This window comes from Polypterus senegalus, chromosome 2, assembly GCF_016835505.1.
Source record: "Polypterus senegalus isolate Bchr_013 chromosome 2, ASM1683550v1, whole genome shotgun sequence".
Lineage (NCBI taxonomy): Eukaryota > Metazoa > Chordata > Cladistia > Polypteriformes > Polypteridae > Polypterus > Polypterus senegalus.
In genome coordinates, this window is record NC_053155.1 from 86,197,089 (window position 1) to 86,221,227 (window position 24,139).

Consider the following 24,139-nt stretch of genomic DNA (forward strand, 5'->3'; position numbering starts at 1 on the left):
GGGGTCATAGTTTACGCCTGCGGCCCGGTCGGGAGGAGGAGGCGGCGGCAGTGAGGAGATTGATCCATGTGGAGCGGGAGCGGTAGCGCGAGAACACCAGAGCTACGACCGTTGAGATCTCGAAGCGAGGCCGCGTGGACTCCAACTGCCTCAACATGAAGGGGTGAGTGCAGTTCATCTGGTCGTATGTTCGGCCCAAGTCGTTCAGTTGCCAGCGAGTGCCGGCTGAGGGAAGCCAGCCCGTCATTTCAAAGCGTGTTGCAGCAGTGGGCCCGTGGAGCTCGACCCGCGTCAGCGCGGACTTAACGAGGTTCGGTAGCAGAACCCGTTACATGAACAGCTTCTGTCAGGACCGGGAGTTTGACATGTGCGGTTTAATGGCGGATAAATGGGAGGAGGTTGGGGTGGCAAGGCTCAATACCTAATCCCATCGCGTTTCATTTTTACTAACGCTCTTGGGCATCTTCCGAGAACATAGGTGGAGTTAAGTCCAAGGGACCAAAAGCTTGAGATAACCTTTTCACAGCAGTCGGTAACAACGGTCATCGTTGTGGGAGAGCTATCTAGCGTGATTTTGAAAATGTCAAAGCACATTTTGCTCCTTGTGGGGTTACTCTCTTAAAAAAAGAAAAAGTAAAGGATAAGTGACAAATATCTTACCATTTCAACATCAGCATAAGAAACAATTTAAAGATGCAACAGTAAGAAGTTTGAGTACATGCCATCCAGACAAGGAACCCTACTTAAGCTGAGATTTGTAGAGACCTTTCATGTGCTATTTTCGGTAGTGTGAAGAAAGCTTTACTCATGTTGGGGTCTAGTTTATCATATTTCAACTTCCATTTGTGTACTCTTCTCGTTGATGTTACAGTTGTACATTTCCATTGATTGAATACCGCTTTCAGCCAGGTTATCAAAACAAGACCTACAGTTCAGACTACTAAAGAAGGCTTTAAGACTTGTCACACTACTGAAATTAAACGATCTCAAGAGCGCACCTTTCAATTTTCAAAATCCTCCTTCTGGAGTAATCAACATTGGTGGACAAAACTTTAAAAGATAGTCTGATGAAGAAATATAATCATTTGTAACAAGCAAAACCTCTCCCATTCTTAAGCTTTCAAAACTTGAAGATACAGTATATGGCAGTTCAACATGTGTGGATGAAATGATGTAAAATAATGCTTACTGTTGCTAACTTATAACTAAGTATATATAAAGTTTTCTCCTGCTTTTTTAAAAAAAAACTTACTGGTGCCCCAAGCATGTGCTTATTTTTCTTAACTGTAGGTCCAGTGCTATTACAGACTGTTGAAAATAACTGCATGCATTAAATCACATCACAAATGTATTTTCTGTTGGCAGCACATAATAGTCACTGGTTTTATAGTACTTTATTTTTCTAAATTTTTTGCATCTCTGCATTATTTTTAGTAATAATATATAATTTTGTAAAATACATCCATGAGCATTTTGCAGAAAAATAATTGTTAGTGTGATAACTGAACAAGTGTGATCTGAAATTGACCCCTTCAAAAATTGATAGTTTTAAGTTTGGAGAAAATAATGTAATGTTATGTCATCACATCATATAGCATTCAAAATAAAATGCAACACACCAAAATATGATGGCACAGACTCAAGCAGCTGTTTAATGGTCTTTGAAAAGACCATTTATTGTCCCTTTAAGAAGTTACCATGTCAGTCCCAGGAGGACACCGCTCTTCCTTTTTAAGGGGGGATTGCTGTCATCCTGAGAATTCACATAGTGCCGTCTTCCTTTGCTGGGTCTGATCACGCTGTTCATTGCACCTTGTTTTAAGCTCCTTAAGTGTGCCCGGCAACCCCCAGTTTGTCTCACCTGCCTGTTCTATATCAGGTTGAGTCGCTACACTAACAATGCAAATGTCAAAATTTTAGTATATTAAGACAAAAGTAGCCAGAACCCTATTGCAATTTCATTCTGCTATCCATGATCATTGTTATAGCATGCATTTTCTGCAGTAGACATGTTTATATAAATTCAATCACCGAAACAACACACTGTCAGTTTTAGGACATGTATGCTACACACTACGCAAGATTAGCATTTTTTTTTAGTAACCAGCTACTAACTGTGTTTATCATGTGAATGTGAGGGCAGCCTCAGCTGCTCTGTTTTCGCCTTCTTTATTCATCTTCACAGTTATACCGGTGTGTGCTTTATGTCATGTCAGAAGGCCAAGTAACAAGGGCAGCATTCTGATGTGCTTTACCATGGTAAAAATGATATGAAGAATTCTACTGGAGTCTTGTTTCTTCCGCAGTACCGCACACCATAAAGTGTCATTTTAAATTTGGTCAGCCAGTTCCATATTTTTTTTGTCTACTTAATTTAAAAGAAAGAGCAAGCCAGTCATCAATTCCACAGTTAATCTATTTGCAACACCTCGTTACTCAGTAAACGTAACACCATAAAACCATTATTTTCTGTGTTGATGTAATTTCTGCACTAATTCTACAGTGTTCTTTCTCTGGTTTGGTTATGGATTGGGGGGGTGATGTTTTTTTTCAGTGTTTGTCTGCCCCACTTCAAATATACTCACATTTTCTTCTAATGTAATAGAATGATTGGTCATTTAAGTTTGCTGTACATGAGCATGGATTTGGCGTACATGAGCAACTGACTTGCCTTCATTGGCTGGTTCATCCAAGAAAAGCTAATGATATCTGCATTTAGGTGAATGCCTGAACCTTCAAACACTTGTACCTTATTGAAATCAGTGAAAATTACAATAGTGAATTTTGGGAAACCATTAGTTACAGTTATATCTATTTTCCATTAACTCCAGGAACCAGAACTAGGCTGACAGTCTGGTTTCCATTGGTTTTTCCTTTTTTTTCCTTTATGAGCATAAATGCTAAATATTGTCTGTTTAGAAATTTATGTCAAATATTAACAATGGATATTTATGTTTTTACTTGGAAGACAAGGTGAAAGACACTGACTTGGCAATGGTTTGTTTTGCTGTTTTTGAAATGTTTTGGCTCAGGAAATGGTTGCTTGATGTAAGAAAAATTGTCATGTTGGCCGAAACAAATTTATTTTTCTACTTTTTGATATTTCTCTGCAAGTTTTCAAGTCATGCTCAAAACAGTAATCAGTTCGTACTAGTTTAGTAATATAAATTACATTTAAGATCAAAGTCAGGAAACACTTCTTTACGTAAAGAGTTGTAGGAATATGCAGCAGACTAATAATAAGTCCTATAGTAGAAACCTTGACAGTCTTTAAAGAGTATCTGAGTAGGACTTTCGAACATCTTAGCAAGTAGAATGTCAAATGTGTTTTTACTGTTTTTCATCAAACTTTAAGCTTCAAGGTTGTAATTTTTTTTTATTTTTTTTTTTATATATATAAACTTCCTTTGTACATTACTTGGCTGTGCATAGTGTGGGAGAAATATCAGTAATTTGTAGTAATCTTTAAAATATCTTTCTATAAAGTATTTCACCTTGGGAATAATAAAGTTTATTTAATCTGAAAAATAGAACAAGCCAAGGCCAGTCACATTATCACACAACTTTACTGTATGAGAAAATTTAGTACAATTGTTGGATCTAGCTAGTATCGCCTACTCCTTTTCAGTTTAAATGCAGAAAAAAATCTGTTTTATTCAGAATTTCAAAATTGGGGAAAAATCTAAAACAAATAACATGCTAGATATCACAGTAGTCCTGGCCCTACCAAGATTATACTGGCATGTCATTGCAGATATTTAATAAATACTTAAATCTAGCTTTGTTTGAATTTTCTGTAAGGTGCTGTGTCTAAAACTTCTTTTTTTCTTTTTCTGCTCTTTCTTGAATTCTTCAGCTCCCACATTTTACAAAAATTGTCAAGAACTCCTTTCAAAAAGAGCATTTGGAAAATTGCACATTTCAAGTTTCATGCAAATATAATGCATATATGCTGACCCATTAAAGAAGATGAAACACAGCAGCAGACAGAGAAGATAAACTGTCTATGTTAAATGTGCAGGTGAAATAATTGTGTAAGAAAACAGTACCTGTTTTTAAAAAAGAAAATGTAAAATAAAAATAGAAGATCTAGAGCTCAGAATATAAAACTATGTCAGAAAAATTGTGAAATTTCTTCCTGCTTTAATGAAACTGGAAACACCTGTTGAAGATTTACTTTCAGACAAGTCTTATTGTCCCACATGTATACAAAATATAAATAATAATGACAAGAGTTTAGTGTTTAAACCATATGCATTTAATCTGTTTTTGGCTAAAAGTTCCAGTAACTTTGTTTTGGAGGTGGTATTCTGTTATTGTTTTAAGTGTTGTTCTAGTTTTCTACACCTACTTTGACTTCCTTAAATACACATACGCAGACACACAAAGTAGCTAGCCTAGTCCATGACATAGTCTAGTGCTTAAATCCAAGTGCAGAATCACCATCAAATAGAAACAAATAAGTCTCAAAAATGTGTCCTCACAGTTCCTCATCAGACAAATTGGAAGCGTTTTTAAAATGAGGATCTAGTGCTAATGCTTGTTGACAGCATCATTGGATGAACAGAACGTAAAAGAAAAAAATGCGGCCATTGTGACTGACAACTCTGTTAATATGATCTGTGTAGTACAACTTATGGAGATTCTTCACTCCAGCTGCTTTGTGCACAAGCTCATTTTGGTATTGCAGGCCCGCTCATGTGCCCATGTTTAAAGAGAAATAACATTTGTTGGACTTGGCCAACACACAAACTTGTGAAGGATCAGCACATTGGAAATGCTAGAAAGGTTTTTGGAACAACAGCTAGCCATCTCGGCAGCTCTGCATACTGTATAGGCCATAAGGTCGCTTGCAGCTTGACTGGTATGCAATGCACATATCTGCAGCACATCCTCCACCAGTGCCCAGTTGTTTCTAATGTAGTGACATGTTATTCATCAAGTAGGAATCTGCTTCCCTGGATGTTCACCTGTCGCTAGTTAGGCCTACTTTCTCCACTGACCTGAGAGATGTGGCCATGCTTTTCTTAAGATCTTCATAAAGCCCAGAGATAATAATTTCACTCACTTGCTTTCTGGTTGATTATAGCATACCACAGTGTGAAAGCCTGCATCATTTGTCAAAAGCCCTTGTTTTCAACAACTGTGCAGGTTCTCATATCTTTACAGATAAAAACTGCAATAATTATTTTTTGGGCACATGGCAAATTAAGTAGAAGGTTGGAGCTACCTGCTGTCTCCAGTGTAGATTTAGGCTCTACTCGTTTGGATGTTGACTGAGATTACATTTATGGGTGACATTGGGATAAATGATTTCTCAAATTTGTTGTGTTACAACAGCACTTAATTTCTGAGCTGCACAGCTTACAAATGGCTTTGCTTTTATCTTGTTCTTTACTGACAAACAGTTTGAATCTGTAGGAAGTCCACACAAATGGTTTAAGTGTCTGAGGCGCTGATCTCAGTGGAGGAGGACACACCATTTTATGCTGTCCTACCTGCAGCCAGACCCTTCTCACTCTAGTCAGTGTAGTAAAGTGATTTTTCCATAGAAAGCCTTAACGGGCGCATTAGTGACATCTACTGGATCAAACGCCATAAACAAAAATCTACATACTTGTATAGTAATTGAGCAGGATAGAAATTGACATCGATCTGAGATTTTAAGAATCAATATCAAATTGTTTAAATGACAAAATAATGATTAATCAGAAAATCAATATTTTTAACCAGGCCTAAATCTCAGTACAAAAATAAATCCATGTACAGTATGCAGTTATTTGCATAAAACAACTTGTACAAGTAAGAGTCAATCAAATAAATCCTAGAACCAAATAGAGGTTCACAGCCTCATTTTCTCTCTCACAATCAGATCAGATAACAATTGATCATGTAGATTCTCTGTGATTGAGTAGATTAAACCAACCACATACAAAGTTGGTGTTAAATGAATGTCCCTTGCATTCAATGAACAAACTCCCTAATCTTACATGGTAAGAGTAACATTCACAGGTTCGGTGTCTTATCATTGCAATCACGCTTCTGGCATGATGTGAACACTGTAGGTGTCTTAACTTTAATACTTTGTAGTAAATGTGAATCGAACATTCCCAGTTAACATTATTAACAAATATTTAAAGACCTAAAGGCTGCATAAATTTGATTTGGCATGACCTAAATAGAGGCTATTGGAGAATAAATACACATCATACAGTGAAGTCAAATTCACCTGGTGATATATCTACTCTGTAAATGATTTTGATGTAAATCACTGTATGCCTTCATCAGAGCTTCTTACAGAGTCACCTAGATTTTCTCTTCTAGTTATCAGAAAAAAGACATTCTGCTTACAGAGCTCTGCTTGGTAAACAAACCACATAATCATTGCAAATTTGCTGTTGCACAAGTGCAGCTCTTATCAAACCTTCATGATGAATTTTCTTGTGGGGAAAATGTGTTTTTTGTACACACCTTAAAGGTGCTTGTTTGAGTGAAAGTTTGATGTATGAAAAGCAGGCAAACTAATTAGAAGCTGAAACAAAGTAACTGATCATCTCCCGATTTGGAACAAAGCAACGTTTAGACAAATCTAATAAATGAAAGGAAGGTTTAGAAATGTAAAGCATCAGAAGTCTGACATTTGCAATTTGAACAAATTTGATTTGTCCATTAACTATTACTCTAGAGCAAGTTGTTACTACCTTGTTGGTGTCTGCTCCATATACTGGCAAAGTATTTTTTTAGAGCAACCTTATTTCAAAAGTGTATTGTTGTAAAATCAGCTTTGAAGTGTTTGTGTAAATTTAATTGCCAGATTTTTCGTGGCCATCTCATATTCATGTGACAATGATGGTGTTTGAATTTTTATTATTAATTTTGATTTTAAATGGCTTATTTTCAGTTACTAGACGAAAAATGACAGTGAATAAATCTATTATGCACATGTGGTAAGACAGATCAAGTAGACCATGATGATCATATATTCTCTATAAATGCTACCTTATATTTTCTGTAAATGCTACCTTTAAATTGCTTCAAGACAATAAAATCCCCCATTTGTTGTTCTGTTGAAGGGACCGCCCATTTTTTACCACAAGTGAAATTCATTAGATTAGTCATAAAGAGATAACAAAAGTCAAAATATACAATATTGTTTTTACAAAAAAAACACCATATTTCTATATTGGAAAACAGTAGCTTGCTCTACTCTGTTGATATTCTGAGAAAGTAAAACTGAAATATTTATTTTATGTGGCTTAAGACAATATCTCGCCCTAATGAGAATGCTGCAAGCTTTACTTAAGATGAGCTTTTTCATATATGCATTCATTCTGTTTACCCACTTTGCCCAATAATAGTAATTATAGCTGTTTACATCAGGTGATTAATTGCTTAATATAGTAATACTACATATGTCTTAAATTGCCAAAACCATATTCAATTACTTTCCTCATTTGTTACGACATGCTTGAATGATCTCCAATCTTTCTGGCAGAAGTTTTTTTAAATAGATGAGACAGAAAAATGGCTTGGTGTAAAGCATACAAAGCCTTTCACAGTAAGAATATTATTATACCAGCAGCCAGTCATGATGGTATTGTGATTGTATGGAAATTATTTTGTAAGTTAAAGGTGAAGCATAGTTGGGTCATACAGAAAAGTAGTTGTCCTAAATGCAAAAGCAAGTCTCGAGTGAAAAAAGTCAGACTGAAACCCGATTAGGGATATTGTGGCAGTAACTGAAACAAGCAGTTCTTGCTCAAACCTACTAGTGTTTCTGTATGAAATTTTCCATAATTATGTTAGAGACATTTGGATTTAGTCCATTCATTGGTACCTTTTTACCTCAGATTTTTGGGTGAAGACCTGAAAATAACCAAAAAGTAAGCAAATACTTTTCTATAGTACTGTGTCACACAAGCTGTGTTTTGAGAGCTGTAATAATTTTTATGAAGCTCAAAAGTGTTTTCACTATCTTATGCGGCATTGATGACTAGTATCATCAAGTTGAATTTTTAAAATAACAAATAAAGGTGAATGTCGTAATTCATAAATAGAGCCCAAAAAGATTACCTTGCTGTAACTGATGATTGGTAAGTTGCTAGAACAATTTTATCCACATAATGTCTTAGGTAAGCTTTAATTTCTGTTATTTTCTAAGGAAATAAACCAGCAATAAGCACTGTGCATGTACTGCATTGTTTGATTGTTGTTTTTCAGACACACAAACACATACACAATTTATTTTTCACCGAAACCTTATGGAAAAGGAGAAACATTCAAGACATAGAAAATGGCAGGTATATCAATTACTATTCTTTAAGTCAAAATGTGGAAAAGTAAAAGGTAATAATGAATGATACATGTTAGGAGTGTATTGTATGGCCAGACTGAAACATGTTTTTATATACAAATGTATCAATGGTAAATTGTGCATACAGGCACATGTTTTATCCATCAAAACTCTTATTAATGCTCTGCTATTCCAGTGGATTCAATAGCCGGTATTCACCTCTTGAACTGATGAAAATGCGACTTTTTTCTCACCCATGTAGACGGCTTGTTACTGTCTGCTCCCTCTGGTTCAAATGTTAACATGTATAAATTGTGAAACTGTCTTAATTCAGCATAGATTCAGCAGGTGGCTGAAGCCAGAATTGACTGTCAATCAGTTTGAACTGCACTGAAATGATGCAATATTTTGTCCTCAACAATATTTTTAAGGTCACTATATCAATGCTTCTACTCCATAGAGGCACGATTTTGCCTGCGTGCAGTATATTAAGTATTTAGTAATATGCCATATCCTTTATTTATTAGATCCGCAGCTGCTTCTCATTACATTCTTAATGGCTAACATAGTACAACACCCTAGTACCATGTTCACAGTTAATAGTACAGCTCAAACTAATAAATCATCTGCTGTACTTGTGTTATGCTTCTCACATTTCTGAAAACAAATGTTCACAATCATTCATATAAATCATGCAGTTTTCTAAATTGTTGATATTTCTTCCTATAGTATATGTAGGACTGTAACTGTATAGTATTTACATAAAAAAAGCTAACTGTATAGTGTTTACATAAAAAAAGCTAATTTGTCCAAAATAGCTTGTTTGCTTTGGTAGTTTATTCTTGTAAATGCCTTAGAATAGTTGATTCAGAAAATAGTATTACAATTTACCATAATGTTTGGCTTTCAAGTGTACTATTTACACTGGTCAGCCACAACATTTAAACAACCTGCCTAACATTGTGTAGGGCACCCTCGTGCTGCTAAAGTAATTGTGACCTATTGAGGCATGGACTCCACAAGAACTCTAGAGGCATCCATTGGTATCTAGCACCAAGATGTTAGCTGCAGATCCTTTAAGTCTAATAAGTTGTGAGATGGGGCATCTATAGGTTAGACTTGTTTTCCAGCCTATCCAACAGATGGTTGATTGAATTCAGATCTGTGGAATTGAGGCCAAGTCAAAAACTGAACTCAAAATCTTAAACTGTTTATCATATTCCTGAAATCTTTCTTGGACAATTTTTGCAGTGTGGCAGGGCACATTATCCTGCTGAAAGAGGCCACTGCCATTAGAGAATACCATTGCCATGGAGGGGTGTTTGAATTCTGCAACAAGGTAGATGGTACCTGTCAAAATAACATCCACATGAATGGCAGGATGAAATATTTCCCAGTAGAACATTGCCCAGAGCCTATCACTGCCTCTGCCAATTTGCTTACTTCGCATAGTCCATCCCTTTCCCAGGTAAACAACATTCACATTCCCAGCCATCCACATGATGTAAAAGAAAATGTGATTAATCAGATTAGATCAGCTTATTCCATTGTTCCATGGTTCAGTTCTGACTCTCACGTGCCCATTTTTAGGTGCTTTCACTGGTGGACAGGGGTAAGCATGGGCAGTCTGACTGATCGTGGCTATTTAGCCCCATATACAAGTTGTGATGCACTGTGTGTTCTGATGCATTTCTTTCATGGCTAGCATTAGGTTTTTTAGTAATGTGTGTTTATAGTAGCTCTTCCGTCGGATTGGACCAGGTGGGCTAGTCTTCGTTCTCGTGCGCATTAATGAACCTTGGGCATATATGACCATGTTGCCAGTTCACTGGTTGTCCTTCCTTGGACAACTTTTAATAGGCACTAACCACTGCATACTAGGAACACTCCACAAGACCTACCATTTTGGGGATACTCTAACCCAGTCATCACAATTTGGCCCTCATTAAAGTTGCTTAGTTCCTTATGCTTACCCATCTATCCTGCTTCCAACACAACACTTTGAAGAGCTGACTGTTGACTTGCTGACAAATCTATCCCACCCCTTTACGTTTGTTACTGTTATGAAATAATCAGTGTTGTTCAGTGCATCTGTCAATTGTTTTTAATGTTGAAGCTGGTCTGTGTATTTGTGGACCATAAAATGGTTATTGAAATATCTTTATCTGTTTAGTGGATTTTTGAAATTGAAATGATCTTTTATAATTTGGTATGAAGTACCTAATATTGAGATTTGCATTTGGGTTTTTCTGTATATGTGTATGGTTTGTAAAAGGTAAACTCTTTATGCTTCATTTATAAATTCTGAAGATGCTGAGATGCAATTTTACTTTGTTTTCCATTTTTATATTACTATTTTTGTTTGCATCCCATTGTTTGCATTTTGTTTGTTTTAGCAGTATATGCTTAGAAATGTTTTATTATTGAGAAGTGTAATACTTTACTAAAAAATAATGAATTTCAAATTGGGTAAAGATTACTTTGAATGTTTATTATTGGTGAAAACTGAGGATGTCAGTCTAAAAATGAAGAATGTTTAATGGTTTTTAATATTATTGAAGTATAATAGTTAGTAGAGTCTGAAAGTTAGCAATCGGAGGAAAAAATACAGAATTTAGACAATTTATTTTCCTTTTGGATCTATTTTATTTTATATTTGATGATCACATTCCATGGAGTCATAAACTTGGGCAAATAAATATTAACTGATTTTACTGATGAATTGACCCCAGGATGATTAATTGTGAAGTGATATTTTTATGCAGTACAAGTAGTCCTTTTCAAATATTTGTACTGCTAAGAGAGAAGGCACAAGAGGCATCTCTGAATCTCTGAATATTTTTGGTAAAGCAGATTCCTAGTGATCAATTTGAGCAGTCCAAAACAGTTCATGTTTTTCATGTCTTTTTCCCTGTTGCAGTTTGGGGCTCAATGCCACAATTTGTTTTTGTTTATTATATAAATTGCATATGACATTGATATATTTTATGATGTTTTTAAAAAAAAACAGGCTTGAATTTCATTTGTGACAGAGGTAGCAACAAATATTTCTTTTAGCAAGCCTGTTAATTGTGGATTTCTGCAATTATGCACTTCTATTAAGGCATGACCTGTTCTATATAATATTGAGATTTGCCATGTGGTTCAGTTATGAGCTGAATTGTATGAATATTTAAACAATTCTAGGAGTTTTGAAACATTAGCTAAATATGTTTTATTTTGGAATTAACATATAGTGCACTTTATTTTGTCACCGTTGCAGACATATATTTATGTGATGGTGAATACTTCATACCTAGTGTAGCCAGGATAGGCATACATTTCCTGTGACTCTGAAGTAAACCTAGAGTAATAAAATGGATGAGTGGTTGGACACACAACTGTATCCTTGTTCATTACATTTGGAGGATAAATGTGAATTGAAACCTTTGTTCATTTTTTGGGGCTATGTTTGGTGTTGTATTAAAATGTGATTCATTTGGCATCCTTTTAACTCCCTCATTTAAATGCATGACCCAACCAGTTAAAATGACTGCACTCACTTGGGGTGATACTTCTTCAGACAAATGTTTGTCTCTTCTTCAGCTCAGTCCCCATTAAAATTTTGTCAGTTGCCTAAGATATTCTGACTGCATGATACAAGAAATCCCAAGAAGCATGCAGTAACATTTGATCAAATTACATAAATGGTAAACATAGCCTTAAATTTTTGTGTTCAGCTTCAATGCTTATGACAAAACATCTTTCTGTAACATATAATTTACCAATTAAAACATTTTTTTAATTTAAATCAAGCTTTTGACCTTTTTTTCCCTGACATCTGACTTTTCATTGTGCATCTCAAAACTTTAATGAAACATGACATTATTTGCATAAGTCATTGAGTGGAAAGACATTTTGGAGTGTTATTTTTTGCTTTAATTTTTCAGTAAATCTGTTTCACAAATGTGGTTATATTTGAGTTAGTCTTTAGTGGCCAGCTATTTTTGATCAATCTTCTTTTGTTCTAGTAGCCGGATTGAGCTGGGAGATGTGACACCACACAACATTAAACAGCTGAAACGGTTGAACCAGGTCATCTTTCCCGTCAGCTACAATGATAAATTCTACAAAGATGTGCTAGAGGTTGGAGAGCTTGCTAAACTTGGTAAGGATATCATTTTGGGAACATTTACCAAAAGTTGGACTTTTATTATAATGAATTAGTTTGAAATGTACATGTACTGCTCTGTTTTAGCACCAACCTGAATTTTATTTAGTAAAGTCTAATTAGAATTTGATTAGTCCTGTGATCACAAAATATGTCATTTGTTTTTTAACAAATAGTTTGTGGTGCTCCTTTAGATATACTTTGTAGCACTTGCCTTTTTATGGAGGGAGCTGTTCTCTTTTAAAGCATGCAAAAGCTGAAATATACCTGTTCATATAAGATGGACAGCTACATAATATCCTTCTATATAAAAGCGGTCAGGATTGTCCTTCCGTCCCGTGAGTGCTACGCAGGCGCGGACTTTCACACACGCCCTGTCCATTTTGCAATGCACGATGGGATTTGTAGTTTTGTTTTTCCAGGTAAAAGATGATTTTCTACTCCAGACTGTGCAATATCTTCTTTTTTTCTTACTATATGAAAGTGGTCGGGATTGTCCTTCCGTCCCGTGAGTGGAAAGCGTAGCGGTATTCCGCTTATCACAGACTTACTACTTGCAGCTTGCGACGGCGACATGATGTGAGCAGAGTTCTGGTGCTCCCATCGTTCCCTTGCTTTTGTGCGCAATGCGATGGAAAAATAGACAAAATTATGGAAATAATTAATGTTGATGGAGTACAAATTCCTCACCACGTAGTAAATATCAGGGGGGTTCAAAAGGGCGACCTCAATATAGAAAAAAAGTTTTAAATTTCATTACAAAAATAACAGAAACTATGAGTATTAAAGTAATACTGCTCAAATGCAATATAACCAAATTAATGAGTTTATATAAAATATAAAATTGATCTACATATTGAATTGCCTTAACAAGTGGTCAGCTTAAAAGGCGGGTCAGCCTAGTAATAATATAATTTATATTAAATGTAACTTTTGTGTAGATTTGTAGCACTATCATTATTTTATGTAGTATATATTATGGAAATTATAAAGCAGAATTTTTTTGCTTAAAACACTTTTTATTTAAAAATAAGGAAACCAATGGAATTAATGGAACTGACAGCTTTTTTACTTTCAAACTGCAGCTGAGTATGTCATAATACTGACCTTTTTTTACCCTGTCTTACAAATACTTAATTGTTTTTAGCATAGCAGTAAAGATTCACATGGCATTGTTTCTTTTACTACTTGAGTATGGACCACGTTATGTATGTGGGATTAATTCCAATGTACTCTGGTAACCTGAGATTGGAATTCCAAATCAGAACTCTTCTTTGGTTTAAGTAGCCTAAATATATATTTTTTTCTTTTAATTTCCAAAAGGTCAACCAATCTCTTGACAGATATTAAATATTCTGATATCAACGCTGACCCCAAATCGCAACTGGTTTATTTTTAATTTCTTAAGTAGTTCTTATTAGCTGACTTGTGCAGATGTACACAGAATGTAATTATGAACATACTCCTAAGAACATGTTAATTGTTTCATAATGGATAGATATTTATGTCTCAAATCTGCTGCAACTATGTCTTATTTTAACAGAAATAATAATTTACTGCCATGGCCGAAATTATTGGCACCCCGGAATTTTCCCAGAAAATTGTTGCAATCACAAATGTTTTGGTATACACATGTTTATTTCCTTTATGTGCATTGGAACAGCAGAGAAAAAAGCCAAATCTGACATCATTTCACACAAAACTCAAAAACCGGGCTGGACAAAATTACTGGCACCCTCAACTTAATATTTGGTTGCACACCCTTTGGAAAAAATAACTGAAATCGAGCGCTTCCTATAACCATCAACAAGCTTGTTACACCTCTCAACTGGAATTTCCGACCACTCTTCTTTTGCAAACTGCTCAAGGTCTCTCAGATTTGAAGGGCGCCTTCTCCAAAACAGCAATTTTGAGATCTCTCCATAAGAGTTCAATCGGATTTAGATCTGGACTCATTGCTGGCCACTTCAGAACTCTCCAGCACTTTGTCTTCAACTATTTCTGGGTGCTGGAACACCCATTACCTCTGACGCAGACCCAGCTTTCTGACACTAGGCCCTACATTGCGCCCGAATATCTTTTGGTAGTCTTCAGATTTCATGAGGCCTTGCACGCAGTCAAGGCATCCAGTGCCAGAGGAAGCAAAACATTCCCAAAACATCTTAGAACCTCCACCATGTTTGACTGTAGGTACTGTGTTCTTTTCTTCGTAGACCCTCATTCCATTTTCTGTAAACAGTAGAATGATGAGCTTTACCAAAAAGCTCTATCTTGGTCTCATCTTTCCACAAGACGTTCGCCCAGAAGGATTTTGGTTTCCCTTAAGTACATTTTGGCAAACTCCAGTCTGGCTTTTTTATGTTTCTGTGTCAACAGTGGGGTCCTCCTGGCTCTCCTGCCATAGCGTTTCATTTCGTTCAGATGTTGCCGGATAGTTCGAGCTGACACTGTTGCACCCTTTTGTCTGCAGAACAGCTTGAATATGTTTTGAAGTTGATTGGGGCGGTTTATCCACCATTCGGACTATCCTTCATTGCAGTCTTTTATCAATTTTTCTTTTCCGTCCATGTCCAGGGAGATTAGCTACAGCGCCATGTGTTGTGAACTTCTTCATTATGTTGCGCACAGTGGACAAAGGCACATGAAGATCTCTGGAGATGGACTTGTAGCCTTGAGATTGTTGATATTTTTCCACAATTTTTGTTCTCAAGTCCTCAGACAATTCTCTGCTCTTATTTCTGTTCTCCATGCTTAGTGTGGCACACTCAGACACACAACAGAAAGGTTGAGTCAACGTTTCTCCATTTTAACTGGCTTCAGGTGTGATTGTTACATTGCCAGCACCTGTTTCTTGCCACAGGTGAGTTCAAACAAGCATCATATGCTTGAAATAAAATGATTTACCCACAATTTTGAAAAGGTGCCAATAATTTTGTCTGGCCCATTTTTGGAGTTCTGTGTGACATGTCAGATTTGGCTTTTTTTCTGTTTTTTTTTGTGTTGTTCCAATGCACATAAAGGAAATAAACATGTGTATGCCAAAACATTTGTAATTGCAACAATTTTCTGGGAGAAATGGTGCATTGTCTGGGAAAATTCCAGGGGTGTCTATAATTTCGGCCATGACTGTACAAGTGCTGATATTTTTATTAAGCACAAAGGTCTGTCTACTTTAAAAATCGATTATTCAATGTATCACAAAACTTTTTGGCTCATTTCAAAATGCTGTAATTTATATCTCTATTTCAGCATACTTCAATGACATAGCAGTGGGTGCAGTTTGCTGTAGAGTGGATCACTCTCAAAATCAGAAGAGGCTTTATATCATGACCCTAGGGTGCCTGGCTCCATACCGTCGACTTGGAATAGGTATTGATTTTTATAGAGGTTCCATAAGTTATAAAGTTTAGTTGAAGTTTGCCTTGTATCTGATATTGCTAGGAGAGACTCATACAGGATCAGTCTTTTTCAGTAATTGCCTTTCCTCAATCCTTAGGCATAAGTATTGCAGTTTTGGCTGAAAGTTTTATTTTTTTCTAATAAATATAAATGTTTTCCAAACCTTCAGTGTTTTTCAGTTAGTATGCAGAAAAAGTCATCATTGCTCATTTTCAACCTGCCACTCCCAAAGTTTTTTAAAGCCACCAACAGCCTCCACATTGTGAAGAATTCTAGGATACTCCAATGGCAAATAAGATGGAGAGAATCTCTGTAGCGTATCATAGGTCTGCTCTTGGGTCTCTTCCTAGGCAGCACCTAATACACAACTCTGAATGGTCTGTCAAGTGGCTTCTATGGATATAGGTTACTGTTTTGTCAGACTGGACTCCTACTGAATGGTAAAGTTCCTAATCTTATTGCAGAACTTTAGCTGCATGGTACTACACATGATTTTAATTTGGCAGGTTTGGGTCACTACTTATAGGTGATTGGTATAGTTGAAAGTGGTGTCCCAGAGCATACACCATACCCCAGTTGTTGTACTGATTTGTTGGTTAGTCTAGTGATGCCTATACCTTCTTTTGTGAGCAATTATTTCCCCATTTTGGACAGCTGCTGCACATGTCTGCAGAGAACAATCAAATTGTTTTTTTTTTTTTTTTCTTCTGCAGGGAAAACCTGGGGTTTGGTGGCAGAATTGGCACTCCAGCCACCATAAAAAACCTCACACTGTTCCAGTTCCATTCCATCTGAACGTGTGTGGTGCTGAGGTGCCTCCTGTTGTATGGCTGCACTCTGGTCCTAATCTGAGATCCTGAGTTGATTTGCCATGTGGTGGATGCAGCAGTGTGCTGTATCAGCACGTGCACCTAACATCTGAGATAGGGTAGTGACCCAAAAATAAGACATGCAGATTCTTAGCACAGATGTGTCATCCTCACCTTATAACCACTTTAGGCTCACAGTCAGATGAGGCAGAGTAAAATATCATCTGGCAAAGATATGTTTCTCCAATGTCTAAACCAGTTAATTTGCCTAGTTATCCTTCTAATGACAATAACAAACAGGAAAAGAAGGGTAAACCAACCCTAGGTTAGTCCTCATTTGTAAACCAGGATAAGATTGCATGTACCATCATTTACTAAGGGATCATACTTCTCATCCACTTGTAGAACTTAGTCATAATTTAGTTCTAGCAAGAGCAGTGTGGATTCCATTCTGGCTGAGAAACTGGGCACTAGCTTTTATTTTTTTGACTGGGATGTTGCATGTCTTCTGTGTGTATTTTGAGAATAGGAACATTCTTATGACTTTGCTCAATCTTGTAGGAGGTAATGCAAGAGTATGGGGGTGGAGTCCTTACCATTCATTGGGTTCAGTATAAAACAGAAAAATAAAAGTCATGATGTTTTCTCATATAGCAATAGATGTCAACATCTTGAGGGAAAGCAGCAGCCTAAAAACATCTCTAGATTTCCTTCTCCAGCATTTTGATAAGTGCAAGCTTGCTATGACACTTTAAGTATTAACGTGTTTCCCTGAAAATAAGACAGGGTCTTATATTCATTTTTGCTCCAAAAGATGGACTGGGGTTATTTTCAGGGGATATCTTACATTTATTCAAGAACAACTGTCATCATCTTCTGGAATATCGTCCTAAATCTCCATATTCAAACCCTGAATTTCTTGCTACGTTTTTAGGATTCTCCAGGATCGGCCATTGCAGATTAAACAATGATAGCACAAGTTATTCTAGCAATGTAGTCAAGCAAAACAATCATCAAAATGATTAGGCAACTATCAGCAATACTGTCAGGATATTTGAGAAGAGTAGTTGATAGTATAGTTTATACAGTATTAATACAACTAACACAGAGAACAGTAATCAGTAAGGGCCGGTTTATACTTCATACTTAAAAACATGTATGCACATGCATCATGGCTGCCACACGTTCCCAGCATTCTTGTGATGCGTCCTCTGAGCACATCCTCAGAAATTAACGTGCCGCGCGCACAAGTTGCAGTACCAGTTGGAGGGCACAATGTGATAAAGTTGGAATGTGATGTCAGAGTCTCTGTTCATTATCTAAATTTGACAGAAAGCCGCCTTGCTGATCATACAGGATCAATGTGCGTGCTTCGATATTTGAAGAATGGTTAGATGTGGTGAAGCAAAATGCCGACATACAAATGCATTCGTGGTGCATTGATGTTCAAGAGTTGCATATTCCCCAAAGTAATGACACGATACTTTTTTTTTTTTGCACCTTTACAATACCATCAGATTGTACGGCGGCGTATTTGAACCACAGATAGAAAGAAAATAAGGACACAATGAAAATGTTTGTTTTGCGATTAAAGTGGAAATGTCAGCTTTAAACTCTAAATGTCCTCTTTAGTCCCGTAGTTTACTTTGTCATTAAAGTAGACCTTTGTAAACATAATCTTAAAACCGACCCAGTTGTTAAATTGCTACGCGCTTCTGGGGCTTCCTCCTGACCTGACAGCAGCGGCAGGCAGCATCGCCACACAGAACACATTAAGTTTATAATATTCCAGCTCTCTGCAAATTTAGAATTCTTAGATTTATATTTGATATCACTTTCATGATGAAATGCATTAAAATATGTATGTTACATTTTACAGATTAATCGTTAACTTTGTTTAAATTATGAATACTGCTAAAAATTACACATATGGGGTGGCAGAGTGGTAGCGCTGCTGTCTCGCAGGAAGTTGCATCCCTTGTGATCCCTACCTGGAGTTTGCATGTTTTCCTGGTGGGTTTCCACAGTGTGCTCAGTTTTACATCCAAAGACATGAAGGTTTGGGGATTTGGTGAAGCTACAGTTACACCAGTGTATGTGTGTGCTTGTGTTCACCTTGCGATGAGCTGATGCCCCATCCAGAGATTTTGTTTCTGCCTTGTGCCGATGATGCAAGAATAGGTGCATCACCGAATTGATGGATGTAATTATTAAACATCCTTTTCAGAGATATTGTGACAAGGTGTCCTCAGAATTTATTGGATGTTTTGGGCACACGCGTCGCATCGCATGAAGTATAAACTTGGCCTTAGGCGCCTTACTTTTAAGCTGACGATCTTGGCTAGGGCTTATTTTTGGGGTAGGGCTTATATTACAGAGCAGCCTGAAAATCATGCTAAGGCTTATTTTCGGAGTAGGTCTTATTTTCAGGGAAACACGGTATGTACTGAACTATGTATGTACAATTCACATTCATATTATTGAAAGTTGAATGGCTGGCAAATTACTTTAATGAATACATAATGTTAAAATAGTAATAATTTCATCACCCAACCATATTTTCATGTGTGTTCTTTTATAACTTTTTTTGACATTGTACCTTTAATGGCAGCACTATAAAATATGTGATGCCTTTAATTTTCAAGAAAATTCCTAGACAGAATCCATGACCATTTAGGAAAAATATTCACCAGTTGGAGGAAGCAAATTGAATTTAATGTGAATATAAAGTGCAGTGCTTAATGCAAACTTAACATAGCTCATAACCTGTGTATATCTTGGCATATTGTATGAATAATTCAACATTTAACTTTTTGTTTTGACATGGACAAATGTCCTTAGATCTGCAGTAAACAAAAACTGACCATGTACCATGTTTTGTTGTTTTTTTATTTTTTTTTTATATTTTATAAATTTGGCTGCCGTAATTTAAAACAAAAATGTGTTTATCACATTAAAGGTATTTTATGAATGGCATGGCAAAATATGCATATGTTCAGGAATGGTGTTACTTAAATCCAAGATAGCAGCAAGAAATATTTACCTTGAGTAGCTGAACACCTGTTTTTTTTTTTTCTTTCTTGCTATCATTCTTAAAGAGTGCTATCCCCATAACAATAATGAATATTATCATGAGTTACTGTTGCCTCACAAATTGCTGACCTCACTGTTGATGTCTCCATTGACTGTTTTATTTTCTTCACAGGGACAAAAATGTTGAACCATGTTTTAAACATATGTGAAAAAGAAGGTACCTTTGATAACATCTATTTGTAAGTATCTCCTTGAAAACTTTTCCTAGGTGAAATTAATTAGTGTGATAGAGGCATATGCCTGTATGAATTGGGTATATGGAAAAAGAATATTAAAACGTCTTTATTAGTGTCCTTCCTAGGATTTTGTTCCCTGCCTTTTGCCTGAAATTTTGGCTGTTGTTACCCTGAAGTGGGTTTTGATATGATGGATGGATGTAAAATATTTTTCACTGTCCTTGGTGGTGATGTTTTCAGATTTATTAATTAAAGAAGGGTGTTTTATTTTGTTACATTGATCTAGGTTTACTTCGATTTACTTGGGTATTTCAGTGGTTTAGTTTTTCTCTAACACCTGGAAGTCTTGTTTTACAATGACTTTTATTATTTATTCTGAATACATTTTTTTTTTTTCCTTCTAGGCATGTTCAGATCAGCAATGAATCTGCCATCGATTTTTACAGGAAGTTTGGATTTGAAATTATAGAAACAAAAAAGAATTATTATAAGAGAATAGAACCAGCGGATGCACATGTGCTTCAGAAAAATCTCAAAAGCTCCTCCCCTGGTCAGAGCCCCATTGTCCAGAAAGCTGATTAAACATACCACACCAAGACTTTAACAGATGACCAGTGCTAGAATCCAGTGGCACCATGGTTACGACTTTCTTAAGAAAAAATGTAAACTTATTATTCAAAGGTTGCATTTATTTTGCAGGTGAAGTTCTTTGAAATTTTACTGGCTATTTTTTTTTCATATTAGTTATTCAACCAAAAAGAGACTGACAAAATTACCATTGTCCTAATGATTGCCAACGTTAGCCTATACACCATTTGCATAATATGGTGAAAAAGTTAACAAGCAAAAATTTCAACAGATTCTTTTTCCATAATTTAAGCATAAATTATTTTTATCTGAGTATCAATTCGGTTTTAAAGGGTAAACAAGGCTTCACCACCATCAGAGAACTATTGATGACAACATGCATACAATTTAAATGACTTTGAAGAAAATTTTCTGCACTGCATTATTGCAGTCAATAAAACACTTTTGAAAAGAGATGTTTCTAATCAAAAATAAAAAACACTGCACTGACTAATTTGTCAATGATTTGCTTTAAGCAAATTGTTGACACAGTTGTGTTCAAGTGGTTTTTTCCATTGCCTTTCACTTGTTATCTGGTCTTGCCCTTTGTGGCACTAGAGTTCTTGTGTTTTAAAAAAAGTTACCTGCAAATGGCCCCATTGGATGAGTTATCTGACAAATAACTATTGTTTTAAGAGGGCAAGCATTTACATCTTTGTTTTTCAGCTGTGATGTTTTTTTTGACAAATACATTTCTGTAATAGTGCTACCCATGCACATTGTCCACTACACATCTGTTTTTTCAGTAACTTTAAATGTTACAGGAACAGCAATTGATTGTGGGTATAGCTAAGTGGCTGATAGCTGATTATCCTGCCTATACAGTGGTTCAGGTCTCACTTAATGAAAAACAGTGATAAAATCTAAGGAATAAATGATGTTTTGTCTCTGAAATGTTATGTCACAAAGTCCATGATGACCTCATGGAAATAAAACTAGAAGGATCTGCCCTTTCCTTATAGGGAAAATGCAAGGTTTTTTTTTTTTTTTTAAGAACTATTGGTGCTTGCAGTTTTCTCTTAACATCTTTTGGTTTATAAGGAGTGTTGTATTGCAGTGCTATATTTTAGTTGTTAACCGAGTGCCAAGCACTATTCAACCACATATAGGAATGGGGTTTACACAGATTAGGACATTTCTAAAAGGAGATATTTTTTTGCTTAGCGTGCCATATTAGTTTAACCAGGCCACTGATCAACTTCAGGTTACATGGATTCAAAAGCCATTACAGCAGTGTTGATAATAAGTGAATTTGTTATGCAAGGAAGCATTTTTCTACTGTAGGAAGCCCACTCACTCAAAGCAAACTTTCAATTCAGTTCAAGTGTTACAGATTTCAAAAGACTTGGAAAAATGCTGCAAAGATAATAAGTAACAAAACTTGGTTTATATTCAAAGTACCCTACACAAATTCGATCATAAAAGGGCTAAGTTAAGTAACTCCTATTGCTGTGGTCTCCTTTTGAATGATTTTTTATATAGCCTAACCAAACTAAGCACACACAATAATGTGTGTGAGGTGATCTAATCATTGGATGTGGAAGACTCATTCATGGACCAGCAGTTGCACAGTTTATGGTTAAACTCCTGTACCATTTAAATGTTCTAAAGATGGAATAGCTCTTTGCAATCTTTGGTGTGATGTTCTCTTCCCCATTGTAATTAAAGCATGAAGTTTTTTTTGTTTTTTTGTTTTTTTTTTTTTCTTGAAAGAATTTTATCTTTTTCTGGAGCTCTATAATATAAAACTTTTTAACTTCTAAATAAATGAATACTATTTGCATTATATCTCGTACATGGATTGCAGTGACTTTAGATAAGTTTAATGAATTTATTATGTTTAGCCCTGTTTCTTACTAGAGATGTATTTTGATTTAAATTGTTATCAATTTCCTTTATATGATGCAGATCAAACATAGCACTGAATGATTGATGTCCTAAACAGTATTTGAGGGAACAAACCTTTATGATATTTAAATATCTGAAGTGCATTAATGGGATGATGATAATGTATTCCATGACATGTTTTAATGTTGTCATCTTGATAACTGAAAAGCTATGAGAGTTATAGGTGTTTCTTCCAAGTTTAGAACAGAAGAGCTTGTGCTTAGCACATACTAGCCAGCCTTTACAGTAGAGAAAGCAATGATGGTGAAGTGTGAAGTATGAAAATAAAAGTACAAATACAGCGCATTTGTATTGATGCTGTTGCTAAAAATGAATGATAATAGTATATAAAATAAATAGTAAAAATAATGACATCTAACTTAAAAAAAAATTAGTTTTGCTGTAAAACTATTTCAAAACAAATGTTTTTAAATCACCAAGTCTATTTTTGAAGTAAATCTTATTAAATGCACCAGTGCCATTTTGCATATTTGAGCAGAAATATTCCCTTTTTTTTAACTTCTGTTTCTCATTATTGAGAGGTCATGCATAAAACACATATTGTCTTGGCATCATGAGAGCTCAAAATTTTGTCAAAAGAGACAAATGGAATATAAACCTTTACAATGTATGAAAACTGAGTAATAAAAAGATGTATATGCTTTGTCTAAACTGCTGCCCAAAGTTTTAAGAAATGCTAATCTAGGAAGGTATGCAAAATGTATTAATGTTGAAGAAAAGTTAACAGAAGATGCCTTGTTCCATTAAAGAAGTCAAAAGCAAAACCACAAATTTTCCTTCCCAAAATGTAAACCTCTGGGAGTCCATTGTTATGTGGAATGACCAAAGCAAACTATTCATATATGTTCTTTATACTTACTGCTTCAGGTTTTTCCGGGATTTCAGTCATTCTTGTTCCTGCTCAGCATGGATAAAGCATTGTACCTAACATCTAACTAGCACCTCTTTATTGGCCAATATGATTAAATGTGACCTGTTACTGTCCATAGATACTTCCTGTCATGGCTTTAGCTTTTTTTTTTTTTTTTGAATCACAGAAAGGACAAGTTAAAGCATTTAAAATTAATAGATGCACACTCAGAGTAACATCATTGTGCTAAACATTACAAAGCAATTTTCAAACTAGTACATAAGTGCAAGATGAACTATTCACACAATATACCCAGCCAACATTTAATGTACGGTATAACTTAACTAGTGACATATTGTCCCTATGTCAGTTTATCTGGTATCACTGACTTGGATTACCTAAACTCTAGGAAGCAGGAAAAATTCAGTTCACAAGGAAGAAATTGCAATAGTAAATTCATGTTTGTTTATTTAATAAATCTTACTTAAGGAAAATAACATTCCATATAATCAAGTTGAACTTCTACAACAAAGAAAATAACATAGTACAATCAAGTCAAACTTAATAAAACAGAATTCAACAACCAGTGTAAATACATGTTTAAATGCTATTACTATTTCCTTTACCCTTTTGTTGATCTGATTATTTAACATAACTTGTAAAAGTCAAGATGTCTGCGTACTTTGTTTCCACATCTTTGCTTGATATTTGTGAGGAAATATACTGTAAGTGCCTCCTTTAGGATCACTCATCTTAACACTTGTAGGAAAATAATCTGTAATTTTCTACCTTAAAAAAATGCATCTTTATTTTTTTAACACACTTTTTGCAATT

The 24,139-nt window shown here is 35.5% G+C and overlaps 1 protein-coding gene across 2 annotated transcripts; it reads left to right on the plus strand.

Moving 5' to 3' along the window:
* naa50 (N-alpha-acetyltransferase 50, NatE catalytic subunit) lies at positions 1-22,335 on the plus strand. 2 transcript variants are annotated; one of them, XM_039744107.1, is made up of 5 exons: positions 1-163; positions 12,307-12,440; positions 15,693-15,812; positions 19,857-19,923; positions 20,325-22,335. In XM_039744107.1, exons 1-5 carry the CDS (start codon positions 156-158, stop codon positions 20,500-20,502), a joined length of 507 nt encoding a protein of 168 aa, XP_039600041.1. In that variant the 5' UTR covers positions 1-155; the 3' UTR covers positions 20,503-22,335. The 2 variants fall into 2 exon arrangements, with proteins under 2 accessions (XP_039600041.1, XP_039600040.1); XM_039744106.1 differs by having other exon boundaries at positions 2-163; positions 12,304-12,440.
* Positions 22,336-24,139: the final 1,804 nt, after the last annotated feature.